A 26,896-nucleotide genomic window follows, 5' to 3' on the forward strand; every position below is an offset into this window, starting at 1 on the left:
CAATCATATGAATTAATACAGTCACCATGTCACAACTAGCAATCTTCAACAACAACAACCACAACCACAACAACAACAACACAACAGACACACTATAGATCCACATCATTCTTCAACAAGGCTCTGCCTCCTTTTTGATTGATTGAATACTTTATTTAGAAAAGACATGGTAACAGTACATGGAAGTACAATTCACAATACAAGGTCCTCTAAACTAGATCGCTCATAAAAGCACAATGGCTTATTTCCTGACCTCATCACTGTTGTGTCAATACTCAAGGTAATGCACACCCTCTGATGTAATATTGCTTCATTAATTCATTAAAATTCATTAAGAAATGAAGGAAATATGTTCTTAACTTACTTCTCTAACTTATGCTGGACAGATGGACAGAATTATGGACGGACGACAGACAGCTCATGTCCTGTATCAGGTTGAACATCAGCTTCTACTGGCTTATCAGTTTTCCCCTAAAATATATCTTTATGTGCTGTGGTTAACATTTAGATACATTAGACAACATGATTTTACTGTATATTAACACTACAGACAGTTGTGAAATAAAGTATATTATAGTGTTTTTATACTTTAAAATACTTTGTATCAGTGAAAGACACATGTTCAAATCAATGTGTGTAACTATAATGCCCATTTGAACCTATTTGTATAGTTTTGTTTTATTTTGTTAGCCTACATTTAACACTGTCTGCTGCACATAGCCTAATGCTGAGCATTGCAAACTTTGATCCATTATCACTGTGTCCACTGTCCATTATAAACACTCTTATGCCTGGTGGAGATAATAATTTTAATCTGGTATGGTTTAAATCAGTGGTTCGCAACCTGTTGGTCGGGAAAGATTCTGGGGGGTCCCCAGATGACAGTAAAGTGACAATTTAAGGACTTTTAAGACCTTTTTAATACCTAAAAAAAAAAAAAAAACCATTACTGCATCAATAGTAATCAACAAACTATTCTATAAAAGCTGGTTAAACATTGGCCAAATTGTCAAATAATATAAGAAAGAGATAAAGATTGTGAACAAATATCTTGTAGATCTGCTACTTTTCACAATTTTTATCTGTGGAACAGAGTTAAAGAAAATGTAATGCCTCAACTCTTACGTTCCAAGTGCTTATCAGGGTGGGGGGTCCCCAGTTCAAATATGATTATTTTGGGGGGTCGTGGCCTGAAAAGGTTGAGAACCACTGGTTTAAATCATCTACATTTGTTTTGTAACTCAGGTAACACCCGTTTCTAAATTGCACATAATGCAGGAGGAATGGGCTGCCTGTTAGTGGAGAATGTTGCAGAGTTTGCTTGAGGCTATGGGGTGAGGGTCAGCTGTTGTCATATTATGAAAACAATATGAAAGTTCTGGCAGAAAAAGTGTAATATTTGCAACTTTTGCAACTCCACGAGATCGGGTGAGAACCTACAAAGTGCTATAAATTAGAATCAAAATGCAATGAGTGTTCTAAGGGTTGGCTGCTGGCTCGCTGGACCAACCGGAGGGATAGCACACCCCCTGGCATAATGACCCGATTTCTGGCACCGCCTGCGTATGACGGGACCTGAAAAGTGAGGCTGGAAGTGTCTATAGCAGCAGTTCTCAAACTATGGGTCGCGACCTAAAGTGGGGTCGCGGGGAGGTGCTATTGGGGACGTGCAGTGGCATCCAAAAAATATGACTTTTTTTTTAATCAAGAAACAAGTGAGGTAAAATCAAGAAACAAGGAAAAAAAGTGTGGTTGTCGCCATCAAAAAAACTATTGGCTTGACTCCTCATACACACACACACACACACACACACACACACACACACACACACACACACACACACACACACACACACAGCTCCGCCTCCAACAGCAACCCAGAATAAGCAGCAACAAGACAACACAAGCCCTTGCTGATGCACACAACCTGATTTAGCTCTGTTCATCAACGATTTACTTAAGCCGGTAGCATTTGCTGGCAGGTGCTGAGCATGGGTCCGGCAACTTTTACATCTGTCTTTGGTAGCTACCGTTGTGGAAATGTTACCTGTAAATCTCTGGAAGAAAACCTATGGAATCTTCAGTAAAAAGAACAAGTCCAACGTCACGATTCTGTCATTATTGTTATGGGAAGTGGAGTTTAGCTCGCTGTTGAGCTGAAGTTCAGCTTACACTTTGGCAGGAACAGCACAGTTGCTTTGTAAATTATTTGTGCAGTTTTAAAATCCACCAAATCGAAAAGAAAAATAGAGCTCACCGAAAAGAAAGAAATAGAAATAAATAAAAAGGCTGTGAGGAAAAGGCCTACATAGACAGAAGTGTTTCCACCGAGCCAATCATATGAATTAATACAGTCACCATGTCACAACTAGCAATCTTCAACAACAACAACAACCACAACCACAACAACAACACAACAGACACACTATAGATCCACATCATTCTTCAACAAGGCTCTGCCTCCTTTTTGATTGATTGAATACTTTATTTAGAAAAGACATGGTAACAGTACATGGAAGTACAATTCACAATACAAGGTCCTCTAAACTAGATCGCTCATAAAAGCACAATGGCTTATTTCCTGACCTCATCACTGTTGTGTCAATACTCAAGGTAATGCACACCCTCTGATGTAATATTGCTTCTTTAATTCATTAAAATTCATTAAGAAATGAAGGAAATATGTTCTTAACTTACTTCTCTAACTTATGCTGCTCGACAGATGGACAGAATTATGGACGGACGATAGACAGACAGACAGACAGACAGACAGACAGACAGCTCATGTCCTGTATCAGGTTGAACTTCAGCTTCTACTGGCTTATCAGTTTTCCCCCAAAGTATATCTTTATGTGCTGTCGTTAACATTTAGATACATTAGACAACATGATTTTACTGTATATTAACACTACATACAGTTGTGAAATAAAGTATATTATAGTGTTTTTATACTTTAAAATACTTTGTATCAGCGAAAGACACATGTTCAAATCAATGTGTGTAACTATAATGCCCATTTGAACCTATTTGTATAGTTGTGTTTTATTTTGTTAGCCTACATTTAACACTGTCTGCTGCACATAGCCTAATGCTGAGCATTGCAAACTTTGATCCATTATCACTGTGTCCACTGTCCATTATAAACACTCTTATGCCTGGTGGAGACAATAATTTTAATCTGGTATGGTTTAAATCAGTGGTTCGCAACCTGTTGGTCGGGAAAGATTCTGGGGGATCCCCAGATGACAGTGAAGTGACAATTTAAGGTCTTTTAAGACCTTTTTAATACCTAAAAAAAAGAAAGAAATAAAAGAAAAAAGACCATTACTGCATCAATAGTAATCAACAAACTATTCTATAAAAGCTGGTTAAACATTGGCCAAATTGTCAAATAATATAAGAAAGAGATAAAGATTGTGAACCAAAATCTTGTAGATCTGCTATTTTCACAATGTTTATCTGTGGAACAGAGTCAAAGCAAATGTAATGCCTCAACTCTTACGTTCCAAGTGCTTATCAGGGTGGGGGGTCCCCAGTTCAAATATGATTATTTTGGGGGGTCGTGGCCTGAAAAGGTTGAGAACCACTGGTTTAAATCATCTGCATTTGTTTTGTAACTTGATCTGGCAAATATCTTGTAGTAGTTTTATTGTGTTATGCATCACAGTGTTATATTGCCAAGCAAGCAGGCTAACCCACCAATCTAGAGCCCAAGTAGCTGAGCTGCATCACAGCCAAATATAACTAGTAGTCATTTATGATTATGAAACAACAATTTGATTCCCATCTTCCTTTTTCATGCTGATTATCAATAACAATTAGGCCTCATTAGTTAAATGTTTCTACAGTTACAACACTTTGAACACTATTGTCAAAACATTCTTGCCAACCACATTCTGGATTACAGCGCAATTACATTTTCCTAGTCTTTAATACAATTTGATTTAGATTATGTGTATTTAGGTGGGAATGTATTATTTCTGAGCCTATAATGCAGAAATATACCCACCCGGACAGATTTTTAGGACTCACCTTTTGAACTACATGCTTTTGTCCTGTAACATAAAACCAGGAAAATAAGTCACCAGTCGATGGCCAAAACGCAAAACCTCCTATCTGAAAAATTAACATTGTTGAGAAAATGAAAAAGAAAACTACAAAATGTTGTATCTTTTTAGCACAATGCTATTTTTTTATGATACCCATCACATAATACACCGTTTCTGGATTTCTGGACTATATTAAAATATTATATGTTAATTACACTGATTTCATATTGCAAATGCAGATAGGAGGTTATTCCCCACTTTTCCTGGCTAATTCTGCAGATAGGATTTTTTGGCATTTCAATGTTAAGTGATTGCATAACTAAATAATGACAAACTAGAAAAAGAGCACAGGTCTCCGCCAGGTCAGGTACGTTATTGTGGCCTCCTGGTGGCGCTATAATAGGCCAATGTGAAAAGGGTGCCATTTATTCTTAGGTCTTTCACGGCAATCAGACACTGCATTCATGATTTGAGGCACTTTGTTCCAAAAATGTGTTTTGATAAATTAGACCTTGCGGTGGCGCTATAACAGGCCAATGTGAAAAGGGTGGCATTTCTTCCTCGGCCTAGTGGGAATGTGCGTGTGAAAATTCACGGAAATCACAAGCTGCGTGCATAGTTTGAGGCTTTTTGTTCAAAACGGACCAATCCTGCAAACTTTGGAAGCCAACCATAGGCAATGAGGATGGAATATGGAAAATCGGACAGATTTGTGTTGATCACATGACTATAGAGATACTGTGAACCGATTTGCATGACGTTTGGATAAAATCTGTAGGAGTAATGTAAAAAAAAAGGGTTTTGCACAAATCGGCCTCCTGGTGGCGCTATAACAGGCCCATGTGAAAATTGGGGTAGAGGTTCTGAATTGGCATCCAGGGAGTGTGTGTGCACAGTTTCGGAGCGACCGGGCCAACGGTGCCAGAGATTAGCTGCTAACACACAGACAGGACACACGGACGGACAAACGGACGGACGGACAGGGGCGAAAACATACTCTCTCGCCATGCCTTTAGGCCTGGCGGAGACAATAATACTGGCTGTAAATACATACATTTACAGCTGCAAACAGTTGCATCAGTGGTGTGGTTTTTCCGGAGGTATACAATAATCATTCCCTGCACGAGATGCGCGTGGTCGTGGGTATACGCTAGCGCGTTTTCAATGGATGAAATGGTTAGTATTTGCATTGAATGCTGGGCAATGGTGGGCAGTTTCTTGAGAATGGTCATGAGCTGATCTTGTCTGTACAGGTCAGGTAACACCCGTTTCTAAATTGCACATAATGCAGGAGGAATGGGCTGCCTGTTAGTGGAGAATGTTGCAGAGTTTGCTTGAGGCTATGGGGTGAGGGTCAGCTGTTGTCATATTATGAAAACAATATGAAAGTTCTGGCAGAAAAAGTGTAATATTTGCAACTTTTGCAACTCCACGAGATCGGGTGAGCACCTACAAAGTGCTATAAATTAGAATCAAAATGCAATGAGTGTTCTAAGGGTTAGGGTTATATATTTATATATGACTGTAATATGCCATTCTAATGCTACAAGGTTGTAGTGGGGTAACTACATTTACTCAAGTACTGTACTTAAGTACAATTTTGAGGTATATTTACTTTACTGGAGTATTTCCAATTTTCATACGTGTAGATATGACTCAGCTCTATGCCTGCTTTTATCGCCTTATCGGAATTAAAGACGATGCCAGTTTTTCACGTCTTTTTGTTACGTCACCTTCCCAACCATCAATCATGGAACGTCACTTCCGGAAATGGAGATGTTCAAAAAGTGGGCAGTCACTGTTGAGCTCTGGAGGCTTATAAATTCTCAACTCCAGTTTGAATCTTAACACACAACCTCTTTAAGGTAAGGTAAGGATAGGCAAATAATTGTATATTAGCACCTAAAGATTTCTGTATAATAACATATTTGGTCAATTTCTATATTTACATTCTATCTTTTTTTTCCTTTGTGATGTTGTAGTCTGTCTAAAAATGTTTTTTACATTTTCAACAGGTTTGTGACAGATCTCCAGGATGTGGACCATGAGAGTGTCAGCTGTTCTGTTAGTTCTGTTCATACAGAATGTTACTGGAAACAGTCCAGGTAAGCTGCCTCTAATGTCCTCTTATTGGTATAGATATGATGTTTAGTATTTTTACCGATTTCTTTAACTTTTAAGTGCTTTAAAGATTTTTTTACAAATTTTAAGTGCTTTAAAGTATTTGTACTCATTTTAACAACTTTTAAGTATTTATACTTATTTTTAACAACTTTTAAATATTTGTACTCATCTTAAGTAGTTTAAAGTATTTTCTTTACAAATCTTAACAACTTTTAAGTAGTTTTACTAATGTTAACAACTTTTAAGTATTTTTTACTCATTTTAACTACTTGTAAGTATTTTTACTCAATTTTTTTTCTTATAAATAATTGTACTCACTATGATTACTTTTTGCACTGTAGTTACTTTTTAGTCACTTTAGTTACTTTTAAATTGTAGAGCGTAAGTTTGTGTGTGTGTGTGTGTGTGTGTGTGTGTGTGTGGGTGTGGGTGTGGGTGTGTGTGTGTGTGTGTGTGTGTGTGTGTGTGTGTGTGTGTGTGTGTGTGTGTGCGTGTGTGCATGTGTGCATGTGTGGGTGTGCGTGTGCTTGAGCGTGTGCGTGTGTGCGCAGTTCTGTAGCTTGTTTCACCAAAATGACTTCTCTTAAATATAATAATGATAATAATAATAGTAATTATTATTATTATTATCATTATTATTATTATTTAATGTTCACACCTGCCATAATGAATAGCCTGATGTGTTGAATGACTAATTCCTTTCACAGGCACAACTTTCCTCGGCTGTGAATCCTGTCATGATCAGGCTAAATGCCTGGAGTCTCCCGTCAAACCAGAGAGAGACGACACCTTCTTCAGCCAATCAGTCTCCTGTGTCTGTAGAGATGGCTTCGTCGGTGATGGCCTCACCTGTTACGATGTAAAGCTCTGCACTAATTCCTCCTGTTGTCACCAAGGTTTCAGATGGTCACCAGAGAAAGGCTGTGTGGATGTTGATGAGTGCTCCCTCCCTAACGCACACTGCACCCTTGCGTCTCAGGTCTGTGTGAACACACCTGGCTCCTTTGAGTGCCTCGTGCCTCCCTCCAGGGCCAAAAGATCTGTTCAGTTCTCCTGTGGCGGTGTGGTTTGTCCATTAGGTCAGGACTGTATCAACTCTCGCTGTGTAGATCCCTGTGATCACTACACAGTACTGAATGATGCCTGGAGAGCGACAGATTACAAAAATGGCTATCACTGTGACAAAAGTGTCAACTGGCAAGGGTGGTATCGAATGTTCCTGGGGCAAAGCAGTGCCCAGATGCCAGAGACATGTGTGGAATACTTCAAGTGTGGAACGCGGGTTCCTCTATGGATGAAACAGTCTCATCCTGCAGAGTCAGATGGAATTGTACAGCGCAGTGTCTGTGGTCACTGGGGCGACTGTTGTGCATGGAACGAATTGAATTACGCACCTCCCATCCACGTCAAGAACTGTAATAGGAACTACTATGTCTACAAGTTTGTAAAGACAACAGCCTGTTACGGTGTCTATTGTGCAGGTAAGTTGGTGCTGTAAAATTGTTCATAACATATTAATCTATAATATTACAGCTTGTTTGGTGGTGTTGAAGGCTTGAAAGCTATAGTGTGTTGTGTAAGTGTACATAAAATTAAGAATTGTTCCATATTTCCTTTACCTTCCTATCTTTCTCCTCTTTAGTCAACATTTCAGCTTCTAACCTTGTTTGTTAAAGATGTGCTGTAATAACTCTCAAACCTGGATTTTACCTTCCTAGATTTATCTTCAAAGTATCCTCAAGCCCCTCCAGTTCCTGTCACTCAACCCCCTTCAACTACTGTCACTCAACCCCCTTCAACTACTGTCACTCAACCACCTCCAGCTTCAACTGCTGGACTTATTTGTGGTCAGAGTCAAATCCAGGTTGGTCTGCTGCTGACTGGTCTGCAGTCCTCTGGTCTGAATGGATCCTCTGGTCACCTGGCCGACCCGCGGTGCTCATCTTTCACAGAGCGTGATGGAACAGTGTGGTACCAAGTGGAACGTCAGGCTGACACCTGTGGAAACAAATTGACGGTGAGGATTTATCTGATGACTTGTAGCTGTTTTATAGGATTGTCTTCATCAGCAGTTGTTTTTATTTTGTGCTGTGGCTGCCAAAGTGATGTTGTTGGCCACAGTACAATATATATATATATATATATATATATATATATATATATATATATATATATATAGTTGGAATCCAAACTTATTTTGTGGTTGGACAAAGGTTGTTTATTTTTTCAATTTTTAAACTCTTTTTTTTCAGTCATTCTGTTTAATTATGTGTTGTACTTGTATACTGATACTTTGTTTCGAGCTGGCTAGATGATTCACTGGACTGACCATTCAGTTAACCTCTGTCTTTCAGACCAACAACACCCACGCCATCTACTCCAACAGTTTATTTGTCAATCCTGCAAATAACTCACTTCCTGTGAGTTTTCCCTTCTCCTGTGTCTATCCTCTGGACACAGAGACCAGCCTAGATGTGGCCATCAGACCAAACCTTCAGTGAGTAACCTATTTTCAAAATTGCAAATGATAGTGAAAACACAGTGAATATACAATGTATTGTGGTACAATAAATGTGAACTGCATTGCACCAAACAGCCTTGGTACAGAACTGTGAAAAGACAGACAAATGAAAAAGGTTACAGATTTAAGTGTGTTTTGAATGGTTCTTTATTAATTCATCTGCCATTGTTATAATGGCCTCTAGTTGCTGCCATACAAGAAGAGAGTATATTACATGTCAGGCTTCAACTTGTATGCCACATTTTATACTTAGTTAATGTTGGCCATTAATATGTATTTTTTTCCAAGACAGTTCTTAAGTTTGCACTTAAAAAATGTTCTGCTATAGTGACAGCCAGCCACTCGGCCAAACCAAACCCATCTGATACCGCTTGATCCTTTAAATGATATGTTTCCTTGACAGGCTTAAAGGTGGCACGTCAGGTGTGGGTTCACCAACCAACACCTCCATGTCCTTGTTCCAAAACTCCAACTACACAGAGCCTTACCCAGCAGGCCCAGTCACCCTGCCAGTGGGCTCTGCCCTGCATGTAGGAGTATCTGTAGGGGAAACAGATCCAAGGTTTGCGGTCGTTCTGGACGACTGCTACGCCACTCACTCCTCCAGCCCTGATGACCTCATGCGATACTTCCTCATTCAAAACAAGTATGTTTCATTCTTCAGCCTCAGCAGATGGCTTGTGTCACAATAAACAAACAATGAAAGAGAGCGTTGGGTGGGAGTGGGGTATGGGGTTGTGATATCAACTATAATGTGAAGTCTTAGTCCAGAGTCTTTGTATGAATGTAAAATCCTTTTGAAAAGAGAATGATGTTGGATGCAACAGTGATGTCGCATGAGTCTACAATAGCGTAGCATTTATAATGTGAAAACTGTTTATTATAAGTTTAGTGTCTTAGTATGAATTTAAAATCATTTAACTAAAAAGAAAAGACTGACGGATGAGCCTACAACGTGACCCTTCTTTTCTCCAGGTGTTCTATCAACCGTCGTCAGGTGAAAGTGGATGAGAGCGGCTCTTCCCTCCAGGCTCGTTTCTCTGCCCTGCTCTTCCTGTTCCATGGAAACTACAGCGATATCTACCTTCACTGCAGCCTCCACCTGTGTGACCAGAGAGCCTCCTCATGTTCTCCTGTAAGTTTCACACTTTCTTTCCACACTCTGCTGTTTCACACCAGACAGTTAAGTCAGTAGCAAACTGTGTGCTTACTGCTATTCCTTCACCATTCACAGGTTTGCTCAGGGAGGCGTCGCCGTCGTCGCTCCGTTTCCACACCTGTACGCTTCAAACCCATCACCATTGGACCAATCACCTGTGAGTATCAAGAACAACAATTTTTTTTTTATATTTTATGAAATACAAGGATCTTAAGTGCTGACATCTCAATAATGTTAAAGTGGATTACATTAGTTTTTTTGTGTTTTTCTCTTTGCTTTGGATCTTCAGGGGACAAGCTAGTGGAGTGAACCAGCGGACATCGTTAACTGACTCCAATATATTACATTTTCTAATCGTATGATTTTTATTTGGTGCGTAGGTTTCATAAATATGCTATGCTATGATTAATCTAATCTAACTAATCATTAACCATTTTTATATTTCTCTCTTCTGAAAAAAATAAACAAATACTGTCAATAATATGGTTACAAATAAATGATGATTTGAGCATTAAATGGCAAATCTGTGTCTGCTTCTTCAAGGTTCAAGTCCCAAATAAATCATTATATAGTTATTTAGTAAATATAGAAATATGTGAATGATCAATGATGAAGTATATTTATACAAAAATAGAATATATGTAGCCTCAATGCTTATAAAAGTGCTTTAAAAATGTAAGAAAACACACTGATCAATGAATGTTTTTCATATCCTTCTTGACATAAAAATGTGATGTCAAGAAGGATATGAAAAACACATAAATTAGTTATGACACACATTTAATGTGTGTCATAACTAATTTAACTCAATAATGAAAAAACAAGGTGATACTGACAAGCACTTCTATTCAAACATCAGCTATAACTGAATCCTCCCTGTGTACACAACAGTAGATTATTCACAATACACACAATTATTAAACATAATATATCCTTCTCAGTAGGATGAATATCCAATGATTGGGCCATAATATACAGTACAATACCACAAATTATTTAACATTATCCAATCAAATTCCACTCACCTTTATCTTGATGAACCAATGAAATATCACAATCCTTCAGGTCTCGTTGTTTTAGGAGTTTTTCAGAGTGAATTCTTGCACAGGTGTCTGTGGACCAAGGGTGACGTAATCTTTTATTTAGTCTTTGCTTAGATTATTATTATTGCCAGCTTGCTTTGATTCTAAGTTGTGTTGTTTTTGTTGTTGTTGCTGCTGTCTTTTGTTCAGAGCCAACAACAGAGGTGCAGATAGTAACGATTACTTACTCTCATTCACTCATTGAGTGGCAAAACGGTCTCAAAATCATACTTTTAGCTCATAAACAAATGCAAACAAGGTTAATTCGTTATTTCAATGTTCTGGTAAAGCCCATCCATACCTCCAGCATAGCTGCCTTCGGCTTGGGTTGTTACACCAATACTACAGTAGTAACCTACCAAGTTTGATTTGATTTGGACATATTTTACATATCGTCTCTGTCGGGTGGAAACCTCATATGTCCAAAACGGTTACCGAATCAGGTGCCAGGATTCAAATTCAAGCAGCAAACGTAGCAGATCTACAAGCTCAAAACGCATGTGGGTGCGTGCACAGGGCTACACATCTCACATTTTGTATGTTGCCAGGAAGCAGATAATGTCTTGCTTTGTAAATTATTTGTGCAGTTTTAAAATCCACCAAATCGAAAAAACATTCATTTGTGTGATCATGATATCCTACGTTAAAAGCAATAAGAATAGTCAATAACGTATTTGTATAAAGCCCTCCCCCCACGAGAGAAAGAAAAATAGAGCCCACCGAAAAGACAGAAAGTAATAAAAAATTAATAAAAAGGCCATGAGGAATAGGCCTACATAGACAGAAGTGACCACCAAGCCAATCATATGAACTAATACAGCCACCCTGTCACAACTAATAACCTTCAACAACAACAACCACAACCACAACAACAACACATCAGACACACTGTAGATCCACATCATTCTTCAACAAGGCTTTGCCTCCTTTTTTGATTGATTGAATACTTTATTTAGAAAATACATGGAAACAGTATATGGAAGTACAATTCACAATACCCGGTCCTCTAAATTAGATCGCTCATAAAAGCACAATGGCTTATTTCCTGACCTCATCACTGTTGTGTCAATACTCAAGATAATGCACACCCTCTGGTGTAATATTGCTTCATTAATTCATTAAGAAATTAAATAAATATATTCTTAACTTACTTCTCTAACTTATGCTGCTCGACAGATGGACAGAATTATGGACAGACAGACAGACAGACAGACAGACATCTCATGTCCTGTATCAGGTTGAACATCAGCTTACTGGCTTTTCAGTTTCCCCCAAAATATAGCTTTATGTGCTGTGGTTAACATCTAGCTACATTAGGCAACATGATTTTACTGTATATTAACACTACAGACAGTTGTGAAATACAGTATATTATAGTGTTTTTATACTTTAAAATACGTTGTATCAGTGAAAGACACCTGCTCAAATCAATGTGTGTAACTATAATGCCCATTTGAACCTATTTGTATAATTTTGTTTTATTTTGTTAGCCTACATTTAACACTGTCTGCTGCACAATGCTGAGCATTGCAAACTTTGATCCATTATCACTGTGTCCACTGTCCATTATAAACACTCTTGTGTACATATTTGATCCATTATAAATGTCTGTACACCTCAAAGGACAAATGCCAAGCTCAGAAATACTCTTGAAAACAACAGCATTACTGAACACACTTTACATACTCTGGCTGTCTCATTAACTCAGACTCACACAGCTGGGTGCCCAGGTGGAATCAGTCTCTCAATCAAGGCCACGCAGAGGGGAGGGGCCGAGAGGGGAGGGGTTGAGCAAAACGAGGGCAAGAACACACTGGGCACAGACATGGAAGCATAAGCCAAATTCCATTCCCCAAAGTTCGGTCACTCGCTCACTCTCCTCGCTTCCTCCACTCGCGCCTAAGCCCCGCCCCTGCGAGGAGCCGAGGATAATTTGTGAGGACGGAGTGGTCGAGCGGTTGCCGTCAAAGGATCGGACTGCACTTAGCGTCATTTCAAAGCGACGGCAAATTCCGCGATCACTTATGACGTCTCAAACAGCTGGACCAGAGCCGTGGATGAAAATATACATGCATAGAATAATATGCAGGTATAGAATAATACAGAATAGAATAGACAATTCATCAATGTGGATGGCCACATTGTTATCTTTATAGTTAACATTTTGTGCAAAGCCATTTATTCCTGAAATAGTGAACGAAGCGCCAGGATGAGCAAACTTACATTTATGAATTAAATCCTGACCCGTCCCTCTTTTTGCTCGTACAGTCCCCAGACCCACCACCCCCCGCAGCAGTCCCGCACGGCACTGCTGCGTATAACAGCCACCGTATATTACAGAGTATGTCTGACTCTGAATTACATCATTCATGCAGGGTGGCCATACGTCCTCTTTTACCCGGACATATACTCTTTTGGGGGGCTGTCTGGGGGGGTTTTATAAAATCCTTCAAATGTCCGGGGTTTTGAGAGTTTGGGTGATATCCTCCCCACTTCTGGGACGAAGAAAAAACTCAGACGATTTTGTGATTTTGCTTGATATTGTTTGATAGCGAAATAAATCATGACTGATAGACATGAACGAAGACCCTTCACAGCAAATAGAGAATTTTAAAATGTAAGAATCGGTTCAGAATTGAATGAGTACGGCTATAGTTAAATAGCGTAAAGTGTCCTCTTTTTGGGGAATTCAGAATATAGTCACCCTATATTCAGTCTATATATAAATACAATAGATTATTTTAAACATAATCTTTGTCACAGTAATTTATAGTAGTCCATGCACTGCATTGAGGCATGCAAGGAGAGAAATGAACTATCAGCTTTTGAGACAGTATAAGTGTGCACAATATATTAGGCTACAATGTATATAATTGTATTATACTTTATATCATACAAAGCAATAAAGCCAGTGGCTTGTTGCGTCTTTTCAGTTAATTTACACCGTGTGTGGGTGTGTGTGTGTGTGTGTGTGTGTGAGATGGGCAACGAGTGATCGGCGGGGGCGAGGGGGGGGGCAGCCGGTGTTTTCGGGGCATGGTTTCGGGTTTCAAGCATTGTTTGTGTGGCCACATGTGGAGGAGGACCATTTATACGTCACGGGAGAAGGGAAAAAAAAAAAAAAACGTCTACACGTGATGCGGAAGTCTGCCGCGGAGGAGCTGTGGAGAGTGGTCGAGCCTACACTTGATGTACACTCGCTAAATGCGGAAGTAGAGAGCCTCCTCGGCTCCTCCACTCGACTCCACTCGCCTCCTCCAAGAAGCAACTGAATAATTGGACCCTGAGCACATCCGGTTTGGAGTCGGAGTGACCGAGTGGGAGTGAGCGAGTGGCCGAGATTTTCGGGTATGGAATTTGGCTATAGACATATAAAGGTAGACGCCTCCTCTGGCTCTGAAGCGTCGGCATCTCGGACGCACTTCCGCTTCCTCTATGCTTCTGGGGGGCAAGCTGGAAACTTCCGTGTGCGTCACAGAAGGGGGCGTTCGGTAGGCCAATCAGAGGCAGGTGGGGTGGGTCTTTTCTTAAGAAGAAGTAAGGAGTACTGATGAAGATAGAAATACATCAACTATCCACTACATTGTTCTAGAGCCACAGTGCAACGTCAACTCCTGTTGTCATGGATACCACAGCCAGTAGACACAACATCTGCAGTATTAGTTTAACTATAACATGTTCATGAGAAATGATTCATACATTACAAGGTCCCACTGAGCATTTTTCGGGCTATTAGACGTTTAAATGACGTCTAAACGTCACCTAGCCGTCTAGGCTAAATCCGGTTTATGAGTGGTCTAGAATTGAAAGTTTTTTCAACGTCTAAACCTAGCCTAGACGTTATTTCAACGTCGTTTGGACGTCTAGATATAAATATATAACCGTTCAAATGACGTTGAAAGAACGTCTAGGCTTAGCCTAGACATCGAAAAAACTTTCATTTTTAGACCACTCATAAACCGGATTTAGCCTAGACGTTATTTAGACGTCTAATAGCCCGAAAAATGCCCAGTGGGTTAAACGCTATTATAGACTATGAACGTTGTTTAGACGTCATGTAAACGTCTATTTAATAAGGATATTAATATACTTATAATTAAATCATATGTTTAAATAACATCTAAACAACTTGTAGGCAATATACACCTTTAAGATCTATCAAATTATTCACACAAAACCTATATTAATGCATTTAAATGCCTACATTTTAATGCAGATCCAGGTTCTCTACAAAAACTACCTGATGGACCAAACTTTACCTGTTTTGCTTACCTTGGTAGTAGTGTAGTCCCACGATGTTCTGATAATTTGTTAACATTATGTTGTTATCTTTCTGGATCTTTTAAATAGGTTGCAGTGTGACACTAATGTCATGCTACTCTTTATTGTACCACTGGATAAAATCATGTTTCTTAATGTTAACATTGATCTACTCTGAACATAACTATCCTTCAACTGTAATTAGTGTGGTTGCCCCAATTTCGTGCCATATGTCAAAATGACCGTCTTGACCGGGAATCGTGCGCTTGTATTTTGCTAAGAGATTGGTTAAATAGTTTAATTGATATTGATTTATTAGTGCATTAAATTTCCCCATCCGCTTTAATGGAAAAGTGAAAAAACTCAAATTCAAGTATTTTTTTCTCAGAAATCGTAAGAGCTAGAGTTACCAGATTTGGAGGGGAGGTTCATAATTTAGTCCAAAATTATTATACAAATAATTACACCATTCGGCCTCATGGTGGCGCTATAACAGCCGCCTTTACGTTTTGGCCTTTAACTCTTGAACCGTAGGTCGTAGAATAAAAATCTCTTTTCCCCTGGATTCCTTGGGTTACGACGCATCTCCCCATATAGGCCACGCCCATTTGCGTCAGGAAAGATTTTCCGCCATTTTGAATTTTCTTCAAAACACACTTTTTGCACCTTTTCCTACAGATTTTTCCCAAATCTCACAAAAATCGGTAAACGTGATCTATGGACCCATGCGATAAACCTATCCAAACGGCATTTTGATAGTCTTTACCGTTCGTCCGCAATTGGCTTCCAAAGTTAGTGGGAGGGGCCCGTTTTACCAAAAATGCCAAAAATCACAAACGAAACGTCCAATCGATCCCAAATTTGAATCACATGTCGAGGGTGGTTTACTTAACGAATCCCCAAAAGCATTTCCACTTTAATCCGTAGGGGGCAGCACAAATGCGCAAAACGTAACCGTTTGATGCCACAACCTTATTTTGGGGGGATCAATCCTCTCAAAATGAAACGCAAGTGATCTCAGGAGTGACGTGACAATGTAATTGGCGCAGCCTCCGACGATATTCCTCCCAGCGTATTCCTCTAGTCCCGACCGGCGTCGGCGCAACCACACTTTGCAATTGCCCTGAATTGCGACGCGTCTAGTTTTAAATTCATTTACAAACCTCTGTGTCTGTATACACCTATTGTAAACAGAGACAGGATCAAAGTCATGTAATGTATAACTTTTATATCATTAACTCATAATTACAGGTGGTTTTGCGCTATAAGACAGCCTTCACTTCATGCACAGATTCAGACACATGGGAGTGTCTTGTTAGCGACTGTGGCATTGAGACCCTACTGGAGGTGAACACGGTGCAGAACACCACAGAGTGGTGTCAACGAGAAGGAATCATGACTCGATTGCTTCCCAGCAACAATGTCTTCTATATGCTGTGAGTGAAGAGGGATTCACTATGACACAACAAAAACAATGACACTTTAAATACCATTTTAATGTTTTACACAGTAGGTCATTTAATTTGTATTTAAATCTCCAGCCTGCCATGACTCAGCTAAATAAGAGGAGCTGGTCAAGTTTGAAAGATCACAGGTTCAATCCCTGAAACAAACAGGTTGTCCATTGATGTGTCATGTGACAAATAGCAGGACATTTATGTATTGACTGCTTAGCTGTCATATAGGGCTGAAACTGATGATTTTCTAAACATGTATTCTATTAAGTTTTTTTAAATAATTGAAGAGTTGAGACGTAGAACCACAAGTGCATATTTTAAACATTTTGAAAATAGATACTTTTTTAGATTTATCGGGACAAACCACAAACTAGTAGTTTTTGTAGATCTACTAGTTTCACTCTTTTTTCACGACACACACACACACACACACACACACAAACACACCCACACACACACACACACACACACACACACACACACACACACACACACACACACACACACACACACACACACACACACACACACACACACACACACACCTAACTTTAACTTAACCGTCTTAAAGGGCAAGACCACTTTGGTAGAAGTTTGGGTTATGTAGTTACCTTGCCATAATGTAACTCCAAAGGTGGATAATAAATAAAAAATAATTGCTCCATTGACTAGAAATTGATCATTCAAATCATGATTCTCATTGACTTACATTGTGCGGTGAAACAGCTCTCAAAGAAACTCTTTTAGCACATAGACGAACACAAACAAAGATGATTCAGACAATATGGAACCCAGTACTGTTTGTTTTTTAAATAAAAATGTCAACTTCCTGTTGATTTTACTATTTGAATATCCGGATGCAGATCCAGTTTTCTTCCTAATAACAGAGAGTGACTTTGAGAGCTGTTTCACTGCACAATGTAAGTCAATGAGGAGTGTGTGCATATGCGTGTATGCGTGTGTTTCTGTGTGTGTGTGTGTGTGTGTGTGTGTGTGTGTGTGTGTGTGTGTGTGTGTGTGTGTGTGTGTGTGGGGGGGTGTGTTTGTGTGTGTGTGTGTGTGTGTGTGTGTCGTGAAAAAAGAGTGAAACTAGTAGATCTACAAGCTCATAACGCGTCGTGATGTGACACGTTGTGAGCTTGTAGATCGGCCATTTTTTCTATTAAAAAACACTTTTTGTCTGTAATCAATAGACAAAAGATAGTTTATTAATTGATTTGTTTTATTAGTTTAATTAACTGTTGCACCCCTACATGTTTTACATTGACTTTTTTCCCCTATTTTTATTTCACAATTGCTTCATCTGACACAGTGTAAAAATGGTAATAGAAATAAACTGTGTTATGTTGTCTGTCACTTTTTTAAATAATAATAATAATAATCTCATCTCCCACAGGTTACAAGGTGGTAACTGGATAAGTAACATAAATAACATTGTGAACTGGGAGGCTGGGACGACGGTGAACCTCATGACCAGATCTGACACTGGGAAAGCCAACAGGTCTCCTCAGACCACCATCATACCTTCACTACGGTAACATAATACACTTCTCTTCTGTTCTTATGCTCATTACTAACATTAACATAATACTAATATACCCTAAATATCATTATTGATTTAGTTAATTTTATTATATTTTGCATTTCAGTTTTAATCTCTCATTAAGCTGAACAGCAGAGTGACAGGAAGAGCAGTGGTTCCTAAACTGGGGGTCCCCAGATGATTAGCTTAAAGAACCACTTCACCCATTTTCAACCTATCTTCATGGTACCATTTTTGTCTATTCACTCAGTGTCTCAGAGGAGGGCTGTGGACACTTGAAACCTGCCTACCAGTGACTTCATCAATTGGGAATCCAAGCTAATAGACACTGCAGGCTTTCTATTCCTGGAAAGTTAGCATGCTATAATGGACGTGTTAATAAAAATCTAAATAAAAAACAATACATCTTCCAAACGATGATGTCGCTGGTAGGCACGTTTCTGAAGTGTCCACAGCCCTCCTTTGAGATTTGTTTTTCTTTTAACCATTTTATCATGAACAATGGTGAGGACCATGAAGATAGGTTGAAAATGGGTGAAGTCGTCCTTTAATGTGCAACATTGATTACTCACTCAACAGTACACAAACCAACATATAGTAGTGTATACAGCGTATCTGCACATTTCTAAAGTTACAATTTGTCAAATATAACATAAGAAAGAAGCAAACATTGTGAAAATATCCGATCTACAAGCTCACTACACAACAACACATGACATCACACATGATGGTTTTAATGGGACGTGACATCATATATGATGGTTTTAATGGGACATGGGGACATTTAATGGTTCAGAGGTGTAAGTCCTACATTTAAATAAAACTAATGCAGATATAATATCTCAAACACAAAGTCAATCACTAACTCAATGTGTACTGGAGATTCAAGATAACTTGAAAAGCACAATGCAAATTCTGTTTTAGGGTGAATATTTCCTTTAACATGTTTACTAAAATGGAATTTTATATTTATAATACTATTATAATACTACTAGTACTACATACTTATACTAAAACAGAGGTGGAAAATAAACTAAGTTTATAATCTCATTCTGTTTTTTTTCTGTTTTTCCTTCCGTCTCTCTTTGTCTCTCAGAGTTCCTTCTAACTGTGTGAGAAACTTCAACCTGTTAGCATTTGACCCAGATGGAGACCGGGTTACATGCATTACTTTGTCTACTCTTCCTTCTTTTCTCATCATGTCAGACGTGAGTTGAAGGCTTTTATTTTGTAAATAAGAACATACTGTAGATAACATCAAACTGATACCAATACACATTTTATGTTAATTTGATTAATGCTAACACACATTTTAATTAACATTGCATGTATTTTGTACTACTGTAATCATGATTACTGCTATGATTAGTCTGTACTGTTTTTCTATAGCTATGTCTTCTTAGAAATGTGACCCATTGTTTCTCCTGGTTTGTTTTTTTACACTTCCTGTCCTGTGTCCCTTCTCTCTTCTTTCAGAATTGCACTTTGTCATTTGCTGCCACCAACAGCAGTAATGAGGGTCCCTACGTTGTCCAGTTGTATATATATGACTCTGCCAACAAGAATATCACCCTCACATACACAGGAGGATCTCAGTACAATGTAACTACCAGCCACATCCTCAGCGGTATACCTCTACAGTTTGTTGTCAAAGGTACACAGCAAACCCCTTAGTTCATCTAAACATTGGCTCTTGCAGGTGTATTTTCTCAGGGGATCCTGGCAACTCAACCAGTTAATGTGCTAATAAATTAAATAGATAATCGAATTAAATCAATAATAAAACGTAAAGCCATTAAAATGGTTATATTTCCCCTTTGTGTTCAGTGGATGGAGCAGTACCCAGCTGTACAGAGGGACAGTATCTACCCAGGTTCCTGCCTCCCACCCCGGCTAACAGAGCACAGCTCTACACCCCTGTTGGTCACACACTGGAAATCACCATCAACACAGAGGCAACAAACTCCACGTGAGTAAAAGACAACAAGACTGAGGCCTTTAGTTTGAGGACAGTAAACTGGAGCACTCAGCCTATAACTACACAGCATATTGGCCCCGATTCATAAAGAGTGTCGTAAATATGGGGTAAATAAAGTTCGTAAAGGAGGTCGTATTTTTGGTACTCACAAACTGACGTGCAATTCACAAAGGGGTTCGTATATCCCAGAGACGTGCGTATGACCAGGTGTAGGAGCTGATTAATCTCGAAGTCTGCATCCAACAGCATCCAACTTTAACGTCACTTTACGGCACAGTGTTGCCATGTCCGCTTATTATAAGCAAATTTGCGCTTATTTTTCTGTAAAGTTGCTTGTAAATATTGGTAGCAGTGGTGTGCGTTTTTTTGGGCTTGTTTCTAAAGTGTAGTTGGTTATTTGGGCTTGCTTCACAATTGTTCAATTGTTTTAACCGGTGGTTCTCAAATATTTTTATGTCATGGACCCCCAAGTTAATATGTAGGCTAATTTATCCCTATAAGCCCCATCTGAAAATGTTTTGTGCCAGCTGGAGGCAGATTTGTGTTGTTAGAATGTTTAAAAAATCTTCCAAATATTCCATATTTTATTACAAGATTTTGCTAAATATAGTAGATCTACAAGCTCACAACGGTTTAATTAAAGTGCTTATAATGGCCTAAGTGCCAGTTGCTTCTTTTGGGCTTATTTTCATAGACCTGGTTGCTTATTTCTCTCACAAAATCTGGCAACACCGGTTACAGCTGTCGGCCGCATTGCCTTGACACTGACAGAGAACTTGAACATCATTCTGATCTGTCTGGAAGCGAGTCCCACTATTGCACGATGGATCAGCTGAAGGTAATGTGTAATGTTTACAAGGTTTAACCCCGCCAGCAAATAATAGACTAATAACCTGAAAAGGATATAACATTGCTCACGTTTACCAGGTAAAAAGATGATGTTGAAAATAAATCCAGGGCATACAAGTGGAACACTGCTATCCGATTATGGACCAGAGCTTATTGATTACTTATTGATTAAATTAGTACATTTTTGATTAATATATCACTGTCCTACGTCTGAATGGGGAATGGATCTTCTGGACACAGCTTTCATCACTATAGTTTCCTCATCAGATAGTAACATTTATTAGGCTGTTGTGTGATCAATATACAGTAGAGTAGCCTACAGTAGGCTATTAGCCTACAAATTAATACCGCGGCACGGATACTGGTGCGTCAGTCCCTCCGCAGTTTCATTAAGGCATGATAGCCTATTTTCATTATTACGTGACACTTTGGCTGAGATGGCCCGCTGGCAAACACACTGAGGGACCTAATAATTCAGCTCTAAATGGAACTGATAGCCTAGAAAATAAATAAAAGCGGTGGAATCTACATCATGTCTATATTATGCATAGGCTACAAGCAATACATTGTTTGGCATTTATTTTTTATTTTTTATATATATGTGTTGACAAATGTTGGGCACATATATATTTTATTTGAGGTTTGCCACTGTTGTAATTGATTTTGGCATGAAGAATAAAGCATTCTAAAGCACATTTCAGCCCTGGTAAGACAGCCTCGGGGCTGACCTGAGAACGTGCGCACCTGACGCACAAAACACAGACCAAAAAACTTTTATGAATCCGACTGCAGGTGTAGGATTTGTCCTAAATGCCGGTACGTACAAAATATGGACGTAAATCCCTTTATGAATCGGGGCCATTGTTTTTAATTCCACTAAAATCTGTCTCTGTGGATGTGCATGGTGTTCCTGATGTGGGCATGTCAACAAAATTCCACTGACAACGTGCAAGTTTGACTAATGACAGCCATATATACTTCTTTCAGATCTCTTTGTACTGTAGCCTAGTATGCAGTCAAACAGGAATAGCTTGACGTGGGAATTCATTTAGTCATTAACTGTCACCCTAACCCTGGATCGGTTGCTGTAGCAATTTGTGTAGCAACCAGTCTGCCGTAACCAGTGATTTATATACTCAAGTAAATACTCAAGTACTCAAATGTACAGATCACAAAGTATATGATATAAATGCATTGCTGTATTCAATTTTGAACATTTCCAACAAAATGTTTTAAAAAATGAAGAAATAAAGTCAGAAATGTTTAGACATTTTCAAAACGTAAAACATTTTGAAAATATCAGACACGTTGTGAGCTTGTAGATCTCCTATTTTGGAAGAATCCCTTCCTAGAAATCAATTAATGTACTTAGATACTGTCCACCACTGGCCGTAACTCAGAATTCCTTCCAATGGATGGACCAAAGGAAGACATTTGAAGAGTGTGTTTTTGCCCTGGGGTGTCTTTTAATGTTCATGAAGTTCATTCATTCTTAATGTATATCATATGTCATATCTTTTCATTTGGTGTGATTTTCATTTTTTCTCTATTTTCATTTTAGGTTTAAAAGTAGAACATGGATAATGGGCCCATTTAGGGTACTAACGTGTTGTCCTTAGGTGTACTATATGTCTAAAGGGTTTCTGCACATCTGACATACCAAATGAGGTCATTTAGTATGAAGGTCTGGAGATGTAAATTAAGACTTTTGAACCATGTTCTCTTCTTTGGTGGTCTTGTAGGGTCTCTGAGCTGTTGTTCAGTGGACACCACAACATGATCCTGACTGGATCAGCACAGGGACAGTTCATCCTGAGATGGACGCCATCACAGTCAGAGGATGGAGAACATCACCCAGTCTGCTTTGTTGCTCAGGCCAACGGGTCAGCATCCCTTTAAATGATCTGTCAGTCAGTCAGTCAGTCAGTCAGTCAGTCAGTCAGTCAGTCAGTCAGTCAGTCTGTCTGTCTGTCTGTCTGTCTGTCTGTCCATATAACCTTTTTGAGTGTACTGTATTAGAGAATCTTATCAAAGTAGTATATTACTGTGTCAGAAAGTCAATAACGTCTTTATTTTATAATTTTTTAAATCTATGATTGCGATACAAAAGCATTGTGTTTATATTTTGTTATCTCAACTGCTGCAACCTCAAACATAATCCAATAAGTAACATTAAGATAAAACAAAACTCCTGTTTATTAAACTTGTTTGTTTTCTCAGTGCGGACACATATCAGTCGGAGCTTCGCTGTGTCATTGTCAGTGTCTCAACTGGTGGGTGAAACTACACCTGTTTCCTACAGCAACATTTTTCACATTCCATCAGTGATGATGTGGTTTCAGGATCAAGTTAAATATGTCAACTTTATGTTCTCCACCTGCAGCACCTGCAACCACCACACCATCTGCTACTGCACCCATGCCACCTCCTACTGCTGAAACTACAACACCACCTGCTATTACAACCACACCACCTCCTACTGCTGAAACTACAACACCACCTGCTATTACAACCACACCACCTCCTACTGCTGAAACTACAACACCACCTGCTATTACAACCACACCACCTCCTACTACTGAAACTACAACACCACCTACTATTACAACCACACCACCTCCTACTGCTGAAACTACAACACCACCTACAGTCACGATCGTACTGCCCGAGGCAACAGTCTCAATTAGCTACACCCCTGGGTCTCGTAAGTGTGATGAAATTATGATTATTCTTTTTTTAATATGTTGTAACTTACAGTCTCATGTGGAAGTTACCACTACCATTTTAAATGTAACTTACAGTCTCATGTGGAAGTTACCTCTACCATTTTAAATGTAACTTACAGTCTCATGTGGAAGTTACCTCTACCATTTTAAATGAATCCATTGATGAGTTTTAAATGAGTCCATTGTGTGAACCAGGGATATCTGAAGAACTAACGGCAGTTTTAACTGATGTTGAAATTTGGTAGAACCTTGTATTCTGTAGGTCAGTCGTTCTCAAACGTTTTAATGTCAAGGACCCCCAAAATGATTTGGCTGCGGACCCCCATCTCAAAAATACGTTGTGCCAGGGACCTCCAGAAACAAAGATTTGAGTTAACAACGTTAGCTCGGAAAAAATATCTACAAGCTCAGCGCAGCACCGACTGACACGCTATAAGCTTGTAGATCTGCTGTTTTAAAGGTTTCATGACATTCAGTTTTACAACACATTAAACATCTTTGTCATGGTCCTTCAAACGTGTATAAAAAGTTTTAACTGAAAATTCCACTCCAGTTATCCATTGCAGGTGTTTTTCTCTCACATTTCTAAAGCCTTTTCAACTGCAATGAAAAACGAAATCTTTGCCTGCGGGTGTCGCTGTTGAGGGATTTTGCCTGTCAATCATCACCTCTGCTCCGCCCCCCCCCCCCCCAAAGAAAAGGATAGGGGAGGGGAGGGGCGAGGAGGAGAGTGGGCGGGATTAATGGCCTATGACTTCACACTACAAGGGCCAATTATTCAGAAAACCCCAGACCACAGAAAATCCACTGAATGTTCAAGGTTCAGTTTTTTTGGGGTGTAATTGAGATCATATACGCCCCCAAAAAACATAAAAAATAAAAAAAGTGAAAATGAATGTCATAGAACCTTTAAAATGATTGTGACGCTATGTAAACAAATTGTTCTGGGGACCCCCTGGTACCACTTGGGTCCCCGGACCCCCACTTTGAGAACCAATGCTGTATGTAACTGGCCGTGATATATAAGTAGAGCGCCATTCACGCTGAGCACTATAACTATAACGATAACTATAACTATATTGTTCACCATTGTATTTTTGTATAGTTGGTGTGAAGACCATCCACCTGAGTTAAAACGATTCTTAACACATTGGGTGCCAGCATTTTATAATAACAGATTACGTTCGGTGCCGAAATCTCACCGTTGAGCTGCGCAGCGCTGTTTAAGCTGTAGACTCCACGATGTGCATTACATGTGAAAAAAAGCATGCCTCCATTTTGGCCGATGGTCCTGGCTAACGCCTGGAACGATAACATCTCTCACGCGAGTAACAATGGCGGAGCGATTGTGCATACAAAAGGAGTCATTTTCCCCAGCGTAAAAAGTTTCGGAGTTATAGGGGTTTTAGAGAAGGAAATAGAACGGAAGCGGATGGGTGCCATGTTTTTTTACACAATGATCCATCTGGCCCATCCTTCTCAGAATCACCACGGGTGATCCCAGCGCTGCTCCAGCCCCTCCCGTATGGAAAAAAAAGAAGAAAAAAAAAAGACACCAAACACGGTTCAGACCGTGTTCGGCACCAAAGCGCTATTCTGTGTAAACACGGTTCAGACCGTGTTCGGCACCCGATGTGTTAAAACAATATTTGTATAGTTATAGTTATAGTTATAGATATAGTTATAGTTATAGTTATAGTGCTCACTGAGAATGGCCCTTAAAACTCATTCACTGCCAGACTTATTTCTGGCTGTGTTTGAGAAGAAAACAAACACAGAATTAAATGTGGGGTCCGACAAGACCAGAGACATGCGTTGTGCACTCCTCTTGCAGTGATTTTAGTGTGTGTCTGACCATGAGAATGAACATGCTTTAACATGTGGTAGGAGTGGCACCAGAGCAGCTTGTACAGAGGACAGTCGTCCAAAGAAGTTCCTTCTGACCTTTAAAAAAAAAACCTCAACATCACACTGTTTACTGTCAGTATTTTAAAGCTGGGATATTTTTCATGTAGGTGCTGGCACCATTGGCCTAAGAGTGACAATCTCCTCCAAGACTCCTTTGACCAAAGAAGACATCAGGACAAAAGTGCTGCCAAAGGTAATAATGATAATGATAATGATAAGGGTAATGATAATGATAATGATAATAATAAAAGCTGCAAGCAGTGGTGACCGGGCCCTTGCACCTTTATACACATCGTGGGATGCGTGGCCATGTGCCATTACCACAGGAGTAGTTTGTAAAAGTATAGGGACTATAACTTCATGTTGCCAGCTGGTGGCGCTGTGACTATAGGGGGGGGGGGGGGGTTATACAGTAGCTGTGTCGGACGAACTACTGAGAACACTTTGACAAGCGGTACGTTGCTCTGTGATTCTGGTGTGTTGAACAGTGCTCGAACTGACCGACCCCAAGACTCCTTTTGGAAGTTACTGACATTTCTTCATCACAACTACACATCTAGTATCAAAAATATAAACGGCTGAAACTGCACATGAGTCTCTAAACATGCTCATGAATCTAATAAAGAGTGATTTAGGATGCATCGTACCAAAGTAACCATGTCAATACATCAGCATCAGTGAGGACTCAGAGAGGGGGGACATACTGTGTACAGGTAGTAGTACAGGAGAGGGCTCAACACGCATCCCTGAGGGGCTCCTGTGTTGATGGTCTAAACCCCAGAATCTGTATTGTGGGGAAAGCGTTAGCAAAAAATAGTCAATATCAACTATCAATATCAATCGGCTATTTTCAGCAAAAGCTTTCCCCACAATAACAGAAAACAGAACTAGTATAGAGCCCTGAGGGACTCCGGTTACCCAAATGGGGTTTAAGTGGTTAAGGGATAGCATATTTTTTAGCCAAGCAAATCAAGCAATCAAGCAATGTACAAACAAACACAGAGACATGCAATCATTTCAAACATATGTAAAACTGTTTATCCAGCATGACTTACTTCAAACTATGCAAAAAAACGTCATAACATTGTGTTCTTTCACTTCCAGCTTAAAGAGGAACTGGTCCAACGTGGGCTGCCAACAGACATCATACTAAAGCTGATAAACGTTCAACAGAAATAACTACAGCTACAGCATCCCCTTCTGGTGGACCTCTAGTGTTGCCTTTAATTTTATACATCAA

General features: G+C 39.4%; 2 protein-coding genes across 2 annotated transcripts in view; both read left to right on the forward strand.

Moving 5' to 3' along the window:
• Positions 1–23,460, forward strand: part of LOC308101345 (uncharacterized protein) — a gene marked incomplete at both ends in the record, with an annotated part of 104,168 nt that extends 80,708 nt beyond the window's left edge. The window contains 8 exons of the mRNA XM_080450769.1: positions 16,447–16,631; positions 18,049–18,186; positions 19,292–19,403; positions 19,672–19,849; positions 20,023–20,164; positions 22,765–22,905; positions 23,243–23,299; positions 23,406–23,460. Of these exons, the coding sequence (XP_080306895.1) occupies positions 16,447–16,631; positions 18,049–18,186; positions 19,292–19,403; positions 19,672–19,849; positions 20,023–20,164; positions 22,765–22,905; positions 23,243–23,299; positions 23,406–23,460 (1,008 nt within the window). The remainder of the gene's footprint in view (positions 1–16,446; positions 16,632–18,048; positions 18,187–19,291; positions 19,404–19,671; positions 19,850–20,022; positions 20,165–22,764; positions 22,906–23,242; positions 23,300–23,405) is intronic.
• Positions 6,065–10,162, forward strand: LOC308102114 (uromodulin-like; the record flags this gene model as incomplete). Its single annotated transcript, XM_080451717.1, has 8 exons — positions 6,065–6,154; positions 6,881–7,654; positions 7,892–8,190; positions 8,528–8,670; positions 9,098–9,340; positions 9,670–9,829; positions 9,929–10,010; positions 10,143–10,162. Exons 1-8 carry the CDS (start codon positions 6,085–6,087, stop codon positions 10,160–10,162), a joined length of 1,791 nt encoding a protein of 596 aa, XP_080307843.1. The 5' UTR covers positions 6,065–6,084.
• Positions 23,461–26,896: the final 3,436 nt, after the last annotated feature.

The sequence above is a fragment of the Gymnoscopelus braueri genome, assembly GCF_963280865.1.
Source record: "Gymnoscopelus braueri genome assembly, chromosome: 15".
Taxonomy (NCBI): Eukaryota; Metazoa; Chordata; class Actinopteri; order Myctophiformes; family Myctophidae; genus Gymnoscopelus; species Gymnoscopelus braueri.